Below are 9,599 nucleotides of genomic sequence, written 5' to 3'. Positions count from 1 at the left end.
CCTTTTGAACCCCAACAAAGGAAAGATAATGAAGTGGAAAAGAGCAGTGTGTTGGTCCCCCATGAGGCTAGGGGAAAAGGGTTCAAAGAGGTTCCCTGGCCTCCCACTGCAGATATGAACCAGATTGTGCTGCCCCTAGCCAAGGATTTGGACATTAAAGACTGCCCAATCAGACTCTTCAAGGAGGTTGGTGTAGGTGGGGCTCTGGCATGCTGACACAGCCCACGGATAGTTAGGCTTGGGTAAACTACCTGGAGACTGGCTGAGGAGTCTGGCCCTAGGGAAGGCAGGCAGCCAGACTAGCAAGGTGGCAGAGGCTGTAGGAGAGAAAAGCCCTTAGTTCTGCCAGCCCTTAGCACCATGGACACTCGAAGATGCTTCTTGATGCTGATGCTGCTAATGATCCTGAGTCAGGACCACATTAGGGTGTTGGCTTTCCTTAGATTTAAACGTGGCCGTAAGTGATCGGGGAAATGAGGGGGAGGAACTTGTACCCACTCCTTGGGGAGACTCCTAGAGCTAGGGTGTGGACCAGGGGAAGACTGGGAAAGAACAAATCCAGGTAGGAAGGAATTCCCCCCCCCCAACTTTATTGAAGCTCACAAAGTTTCCCCAAAGAGTTTTGTTTTGTTTTTCCCAGAAAAGCATAGAATAGGAGAGGGGATGATGGTGTTGTGAAAAGGAAAGGGAGAGGGTGATTACAGAAGAATTTACTGCCATTCTCTGCCTTAGGGGCATGCCCCAGAATCAAGGAGAAGTGCCTTTTCAAAGAGTCCAGTGCTTGCTTCAGAGACAGGGATTGCAAAGCCACAGAGAGATGTTGCTCATTCAGCTGTAGAATGCAATGCATAAACTCCAGTGAAGGTAAGCAACATTACTTCGTTCGTTCATTCTTTCCTTCCTTCCTTCCTTCTTTCCTTCCTTCCTTCCTTCCTTCCTTCCTTCAACTTGTCAGCTAGCAGGCATTTATTAAGCACCTACAAAACTCAGAGAGCCTGGATGGGCTCTAGGAATGATAGGAAGTTTATATAAGTGCCTGTCCTTGTGGAGCTTTCTACAAACTACCGGATAAAACAGAAGCACAGACCCAGAATAAACATTACCATGAATCCAGGAAATGCCAAGTGCTATCTGAGAACCAAGAGAGAAGATGGTTCCAGAAACATCTTCATAGAAGAGATGACATGTAAATTGAGCTTGCAAAAAAAGGTAGGCATTTCAAAGGAGAGGGAAAGATTATCTATTTTTGGCAATGCCCCCTGCTCTCACCTCTGCAGCAGGGTGCCTACTTCTGCTCATGACCCCAACCTCACTGCCCCTATCTCTGGCATTGAGAACTCCCGGGCTCATGATTTGGTACAGGGACTCTTGGACCTTGTGCTACAACCTGAGGAAGCAGATATGATGGGAAGGGGCTTGGATAAGGAGGGGAACTCTTGCATCCTGACTCCAGCTCTTTCACTGGCCTACAGCCTAGCAATGGGAGTTTGGGATCACAGACATTGACCCCAAGTTCTCCCAGCCGGACCTGGGAGACAGGTCTCTGCATTCCCAGGTAAAGACTCTTCCAGATAAATAGTCAGCACTGATGATGTATGGGGATGGGAAGAGGGAAGTTGACCCTCAAACTTTTTCCTTGATCCCCCAACTGTCTAATCTCATTTCAGACCCATGTGAGGAGGCTGTCAAAGTTAAGCCTTGTTCCAACATTTTAACACGATGGTACTTCAACACTGAAAACAATACATGTCTCCCCTTTGAGCTCAACTGGTGCAATGAAGGAAAAAACGACTTCCAATCTCACGATGTTTGCAAGAATACTTGTTTAGCATATGGTAAGGCCAAGGCATTTAGGAGACAGTAGTGTGTACAAAAATTTGAGCCCCAAACCAGGGGTCCAATTAGGCTCTGATCCTGATTAGTTCCTAGTCAACTGTGGGTAGTGGCCACTGGGTTGCCTGGCAAAGGTGGGATTGATCTGGGATTTGAAGGACACCAGGGAGTCCAGCAGGGAGAAGGGAGGTGGGAGTGCATCCTGGGTATGGAGGGACAACCAGGAAAGTTGTCTAGAGTGGGCAGATGAATGGTCTTGTGTGAGGAACAGCCAAGAGGAGACCAAAGATACTGGATCAAAGAGTCCATGGGGGAGTGTCATAGAGAAGACTGGAAAAGGGAGGGGAGGGAATAGGTTATGAAGGACTTTAAATGCCACACAAAGGAACTGATATTGGATCTTGGGGATGATAGGGAGCCAGGGGCTTTTATTGAGTCCAGGGGTGGGAAGGATGGGGATAATATGATCTGCACAGTGTGAGCAAAGGCACGAAGATGAAGAAATCAGAATGAATCAACAGTATATAAAGATGTCCACATTGCCTGGGACATCCAGTCCATGATCCAGGGGAGAGTGAGATAAGGCTGGACATCTTGCCTGTGGAGGGGCGGGGGTAGGGGGTCTGGAGCCAAGGGGAGGGAGGTCTTGGAAATGAGAAGTCTGTACTTTCTTCTTTCTTCTAGGACATGGAGTACCAATAAGCCTCTTTGATGTGGAAGGTGAATCATTTACTGTGAAAAATTAGGCAAATATGTCCCTCTGACATGCTTCAGCAATCTCCCTGCTTCACAGAGCATCTCAGAGCTACCAGGCAGCTCTGGTGTCATCTTGTCTCCTGCCCACTTCTCCAGAATTTCCTCCCCAACATCCCACTGCAAGGGCACTTCAGCCTCTGCTTGAAGGCCTTCAGAGACGAAAAGTTCACTTCCTTCTGAGGCTTTTCGTTCCATTCTTGCATATCAGAAGTTTGATCATATACACAGGGTTCCCCAGAAAGTCAACCCCAAACATTGGATTGGACTCCCTCCCATCCTGACACTTCTTAGAAGTGTGAGCCTGGGCCAGGCGTTTCCCCTTTACTAGTCTTACTTTTCTCATCTGTCATGTGAGGGGTGGACTTGAGGGGCTCCCAGATCCCTTCTAGCTCTAATTTGTGAACAACCTCTGTCCAGGACAATCTAAAATCCTCCTGAAATTGTGGCAGGAATGCTGGCCAAGGCTGATCTTACCCTGGGAGCAGTGATTGTAGGGAGAAAGATCTCTTCTCTTTGGAGCCAAGGTGGACTGAGGACAGGTAAACATGGCTCCCCAAGGCCAAGAGCATCATGACAATCCCCAAACACCTAGTCCTGGGGACTTTCTGTTGTTGTCAAGTCATTTCAGTAATGTTTGACTCTTCCTAACCCCATTTGGTCTTGCCTTGGCAAGAATGGACTTGACATGTCCTTCTCCATCTCATTTTACAGATGAGGAAACTGAGGCAGACAGGGGGAGATGACTTGTTCAGGCTCACACAGCTAGGAAGTGTCTAAAACTGGATTAGAACTCAGGCCTTTCTTGACTCCAAGCCCAGAGCTCTCTCTACTGCCCCAGGTAGCTGTCCAATGTCTGTATGTTGTATGGGAAAGAAGAGAGATTAAAGATTCACTCTATAGCACCTGTTCCTCTTCTTCCCAAGCTGCAGGGCAAGGACTAAGTTTGAGGAAGTAGGGCCAAAGGGACAACTGAGCCAGACATGACATCAGGTGGTTTTAGAGCTAAAAGGAAACAATTCCCTCCAGTTCCACACACACACATAGACACAGACACAGACATACAGACACACACACACACACACACACACACACACTTTGAACAATGAGAAAGTACGGTCCAAAATCAATTGTATGATTTGACCTACGTCATATAATAAATGGCAGAAGGAGAAATGAACCCAGTCCTGCTTGGTACCCAGACAATGCTCTTTCCGCTATACTATGCTGCCTTTCTTGAGTCCTTAAACAATTATGTTTTTCCTAGGTTGATGTACTCTTTTTTCCCATAAATAAAACATATTAAAATGAAGCCTTGAATCTTGAATCTTTGTTGCCAGATAAAAAAGGGGAAAAAAAGGAATGGGAGCTACCACAAGAGTTCCCCAACCTGGTTGAAAAAAATGGAGCAGGGCAGGGAGAACAAAAAACATTTCTCTCTGTTAATACAGAAAATGATCTCATGTCCAATAGGCTGAAGTCCTTTGTGCCTTCTAATATGGGGACATCCCTCATGTAATCCTCTTGTGACTTTGGTTGTTCAGCTACTGGATTCTTCTACTGTCTCTAAGAAGCCTGACCTGAAAGTCAGCAGCTCTTGTTCCAAGAGAAAACTGCCAAATTTCAGAACTTCCATTCCTCAGGCTTGTCCATAATTGACTTTTGGAAAGAAAGTTAAGAGAAAGCAGTTGGGAACTCTTGTGCAGGTTCTAAAGTCTCCCACTGCCATATGTCTCTTCTATAAAAACTCATTACTGAGGGAATTCCTTCCACCAAACCTTCCTTAGAAGTATAAGAAAGAGAAGGCTGTGACAAGGAGTCCAGGAGGAGGGTCATCCCCATAGCTCCTTTAATGATGGTAACCATACCAGATTTGGGTTCAACTTGACAATCACTGATAGCCTACATCTCCAGTTGTCTCTACTCCTGTATGGGGCATGAGCATGAGGAGTCTTCTGGGTGGAGGAGGAAAGTGTAGTGAACTCCTTGTGTGAAGGGGAAAGGACAAGGATGGAACAAACTCCCCAAAGTCTTTCTGGGAGTAATCACAGGTTCCCCCTCACCCCCAAGGGACTGACTGCTACCAACTGACTCTGTAACTGAAAAGACCAGCTTTTTCTGGGGTTCAGGGTCCCTCTTACCCTATATCTTTGATTTGAACAAAATCAGTTCAGCTGCCTTGTTGACCGGTTATTGATTTATTGAAATCAAGAACAATTTTAGATGGTAGAAACCACCATATCACACATTCTGCCCTCTGGGAATAGGAACTATATATGGACTCCATGGAGTCTGCAGCATAAGGATGAGTGCCCACGACTGAGTAGTATCCCACTCCCCCCAACTGAGCTACTGAGTAGGGCTGATTCAGAGAAAAATCAAGAGGCTGGGAAAAACCCAAGCCTAAGGCACTCAGTACCACAGGATCCCCCAGTTCCACCCTCTTTCTTTCTCTTTTTTTTTTTTTTTAAACTTTTTATTTACAAAACATATGCATGGGTAATTTTTCAACATTGACCCTTGCAAAACCTTCTTTCCTAAAATATCCTCTCCTCCCCCCCACTTCCTCCCCTAGATGGTAGGTAGTCCAATACATATTAAATATGTTAAAATATATGTTAAATCAATATATGTATACATATTTATACAATTATCTTGCTGCACAAGAAAATTTGGATCAAGAATAAAAAAAAAACTGAGAAAGAAAACAAAATGCAAGCAAACAACAACAGATAGAGTGAGAATGCTATGTTTCTACCCTCTTTTTGCCTAAGCTGAGTTTGTACCACACAAGATCTGGCAACTACTGAGGCGGGGGGAGACAGACAGACAGAAAAAAGACAGAGAAAGAGACAAAAATAGAAGGACACAGACCAAATGAAGATAGCCTAGCTATACCTGATCGAAATATATTATAAAGCAGTGGTCACCAAAACCATTTGTTATTGGCTAAGAAATAGATTAGTTGATCAGGAGTATAGGTTAGGTTCACAGGACAAAATAGTCAATAACTATAGCAAGCTAGTGTTTGACAAACCCAAAGACCCCAGTTTTTGGGATAAAAATTCATTATTTGATAAAAACTGCTGGGAAAATTGGAAATTAGTATAGCAGAAACTAGGCATTTACCCATATTTAACAATGTACACCAAGATAAGGTCAAAATGTTTTCATTCTCCAGGCATAAAGAAGGAGATTATAAATAAATTAGGAGAACATAGTATAATTTACCTCTCAGACTTTTGGAGGAGGAAGGAATTTTTGACCAAAGAAGAACTAGAGATCATTACTGATCACAAAATAGAAAATTTTGATTGCATTGACTTAAAAAGCTTTATGTACAAATAAAACGAATGTGGACAGAATTAGATGGGAAGCAATAAACTGGAAAACATTTTTACAGCTAAAAGTTTTGATAAAGCCCTCATTTCCAAAATATCTAGAGAATTGACTCTAATTTATAAGAAATCAAGCCATTCTCCAATTGATAAATGTCAAAGGATATGAACAGACAATTTTCAGATGATGAAATTGAAACTATTTCTACCATATGAAAGGGTGTTCCAAATCACTATTGATCAGAGAAATGCAACTTAAGACAACTCTGAGATACCACTACATACCTGTCAGATTGGCTAAAATGACAGGAAAAGATAATGATGAATGTTGGAGGGGATGTGGGAAAACTGGTGCATTGTTGGTGGAGTTTTGAACGAATCCAACCCTTCTGGAGAGCAATTTGGAACTATACTCAAAAAGTTATCACACTGTGCATACCCTTTGATCCAGCAGTATTACTACTGGGCTTATATCCCAAAGAGATATTAAAGAAGGGAAAGGGACCCATATGTGCAAAAATGTTTGTGGCAGCCCTCTTTGTAGTGGCTAGAAACTGGAAACTGAGTAGATGCCCACAAATTGGAAAATGGCTGAGTAAATTGTGGGATATGAATATTATGGAATAGTATTGTTCGGTAAAAAATGACCAGCAGGATGAATACAGAGAGGCTTGGAGAGACTTACATGAACTGATGCTGAGTGAAATGAGCAGGGCCAGGAGTTCATTATATACTTCAACGATACTATATGATGATCAATTCTGATGGACGTGGCCATCTCCAGCAATGAGATGAACCAAATCAGTTCCAATAGAGCAGTAATGAACTGAACCAGCTACACCGAGCGAAAGAATTCTGGGAGATGTCTATGACCCATTACATAGAATTCCCAATCCCTCTATTTTTGTCCGCTTGCATTTTTGATTTTTTTTACAGGTTAATTGTACATTATTTCAAAGTCCGATTCTCCTTGTGCAGCAAAATAACTGTATGGACATATATACATATGTTGTATTTAACATATACTTTAACATATTTAACATGTATTGGTCAACCTGCCATCTGGGGGAGGGAGTGGGGGAAAGGAGGGGAAAAATTGGAACAAAAGGATTTGCAATTGTCAATGCTGAATTACCCATGCATATAACTTGTAAATAAAAAGCTATAATAATAACAATAATAATAATATTAATAATAAAAGAAATGACCAGCAGGATGAATACAGAGAGACTTGGAGAGACATATATGAACCGAAGTGAAATGAGCAGAACCAGGAGATCATTATACACTTCAACAACAATACTATATGATGATCAATTCTAATGGACATGGCTCTCTTCAACAATGAGAGGATCCAAATCAATTCCAATTGATCTGTAATAAACAGAACCAGCTACACCCAGAGACAGAACACTGGGAAATGAGTATGGACCACAACATAACATTTCCACTCTTTCTGTTATTGTTTACATTTTTGTTTTTCTGGTTATTTTTACCTTTTTTCTAAATGTGATCTTTCTTATGCAACAAGATAACTGTATATATAGTATTTCACATGTAATTTAACATATTTAACATGTATGGGACTACCTGCTATCTTTGGGGGTGGTGGAGGCAATGAGGGGAAAAGTTGAAACAGAAGTTTTTGCAAGGGTCAGTGTTGAAAAATTACCCATACATATGTTTTGTATATAAAAAGCTATAATAAAAATAGAAAGAAAGACAATAAGGACTTATCTAATACCATAAACAGACCTCCTGAATCATTCAGAGCATGTCCTGGAAGACAAGTGCCAGGCACTATTCCTATAATCTGCAAAATAGTCACGGCGAACATTGCCATGGGAACTCCAGCTTCCTAACGTTTCATCCAACTTGCATTTTCTTGATATTTTTGACATTGCTTTTAGATATATTTCCAGAAAAAATGTGGAGGCTTTTAATTATTTAACAGTCCCAAACTCATCTCTTCAAGAAGGACTCAGTGCTGTTAGCCATGGATAAATGAATGGGAAAAAAAAATTGTTAAGAACTCACTATATGCAAATAAACATATTAAATACTGTAATGCATACCCCCTTTGGCAACACCCACTTCCACATTCTGAACCCCACAAATTCAACGTTGATACCCCCAGTGATTGCCTAATTTGGTGAAAATGCATGTATGATCCAAACAGAATGTAGTGAAATATGTAGAACAACAAAGACAGTTTTTCTATCTCTGGAAATTTTCCCAGAGCACTGTTCCTAATCTCCTATCCTAATCTCCATCCTTCCTCATTCATATCTGCCCAACACCTCTGAACAGCCTAAAATTATGGTGAACCAATGAGTAGGTGATCAACAAATGGTTTAAAAGTTAAAGCAATTTAACTCAAAATCAAATAAATAAAGAATTGCTTACTTCATATTTTGTTTTGTCAACTCTGCTCTTCTTCAAATGTTTTGAGCCTAAAAATGGTGTTCCCAATTCTCCCAACTCTTTCATGTGCATGCTTGTTGTTATGATTTTCCTTCTTTGTAATTGTAACATGTAAGAAAGGTTATATATATCTGTGTCCCTACTGTCAGGAGGAGGCTTCCTTTGGATAGTGTCATTCTGTCCAAAAGTCTCTGGGTATCTCTTTTGGGTCAGTCTGTTGAAGGAGGTCTGAGTTCAAGCGATTTCTTTTTATCAGGGTCAGTGTTGGGATGAAATAAACTACTGGGTCGTCATTGGACAGTTAACAACAGCAGGTTTATTTTGAGCATGCACAGCACAGAATTGCAACAACAACATAGTAACACAGCTTCTCTGGACACAGCCCCTTTTCATTATTTGATTATGCGTTTGTTTGTTTTTTTATTATATCTTTTTATTTACAAAACATATGCATGGGTAATTTTTCAACATTGACTCTTGCAAGACCTTCTGTTCCAAATTTTCCCCTCCTCCCCCTATCGATTCCCCTAGATGGCAGGTAATCCAATACATGTTAAATATATTAAAGTATATGTCAAATCCAATATATGTATACATATTTATACAGTTATCTTGTACAGCTCCTCTTCATATAAATACATCTGATTAGCTAGATGGAGGCAGCAGGTGAGAACACACATTTGCATTTAATTTGCTAGGTGGTGTGAAGTGTTCATGTCCTATAAAATTTTTATCCAATTCCTTTTCTCTTCTCTTATCCATTTGTTTTTGTTTATTTTTGGTTTTTGTTTGTTTGTTTGTTTGTTTTAAATAGAAAGTGTGTCCTTTCTTGCCTTTACCCAACTTCTGGTTTTGGATTCATTAAACACTATTTTAATTTTATTTATTTGCTTGTTTACTGACAGATTTATGTTTTCCATTGATTAATTTTAAACAAGTTTCAATTGTTTTCTGGGCACCTCCATGTTCCAATGGGCTTGTCATAAAGAAGACTCATCTCCCTTTCATCTTAGATACTTACTAGCTGTGTGATTCTGTAGAGAGGCCAGAAGATAAGACTCCATTCCAGGTTTTGAGTCTTACAGTAACTTGGCTCACCAAACCTCCCTTATTGAAATAGCGGAGACTGCTTGTCAATGTAATAAATTAATAATCTAGTGACTGAAGCAAAATGCAAACACTACTCTTTGGATTAAAAGCTAAACCTTTGAATTTAGGACAGGAAAGAATGTCCACAATAGAGACTAAAGG

The 9,599-nt window shown here is 41.1% G+C and overlaps 1 protein-coding gene across 1 annotated transcript; it reads left to right on the top strand.

Annotated features, from left to right (window-relative positions):
- Positions 1 to 360: 360 nt before the first annotated feature.
- LOC116420419 (eppin-like) lies at positions 361 to 3,285 on the top strand. The gene is made up of 4 exons (XM_031945296.1): positions 361 to 457; positions 733 to 864; positions 1,668 to 1,835; positions 2,518 to 3,285. The coding sequence occupies exons 1-4, from the start codon at positions 361 to 363 to the stop codon at positions 2,577 to 2,579; spliced, it is 459 nt and encodes a 152-aa protein (XP_031801156.1). The 3' UTR covers positions 2,580 to 3,285.
- Positions 3,286 to 9,599: the final 6,314 nt, after the last annotated feature.

The sequence above is a fragment of the Sarcophilus harrisii genome, unplaced genomic scaffold (genome assembly GCF_902635505.1).
Source record: "Sarcophilus harrisii unplaced genomic scaffold, mSarHar1.11, whole genome shotgun sequence".
Classification (NCBI taxonomy): domain Eukaryota; kingdom Metazoa; phylum Chordata; class Mammalia; order Dasyuromorphia; family Dasyuridae; genus Sarcophilus; species Sarcophilus harrisii.
Note: the sequence above shows the minus strand (reverse complement) of the source record. Positions and strands in the feature narration are given on the sequence as shown.

Excerpts from the sequence above, each read along its gene's own strand:
- LOC116420419 (XM_031945296.1), top strand. The coding sequence starts at position 361 with ATGGACACTCGAAGATGCTTCTTGATGCTGATGCTGCTAATGATCCTG. Across the intron at positions 458-732 it reads CCTTAGATTTAAACGTGGCC|GGGCATGCCCCAGAATCAAG; the intron begins GTAAGTGATCGG and ends TCTCTGCCTTAG. Across the intron at positions 1,836-2,517 it reads GAATACTTGTTTAGCATATG|GACATGGAGTACCAATAAGC; the intron begins GTAAGGCCAAGG and ends TCTTTCTTCTAG.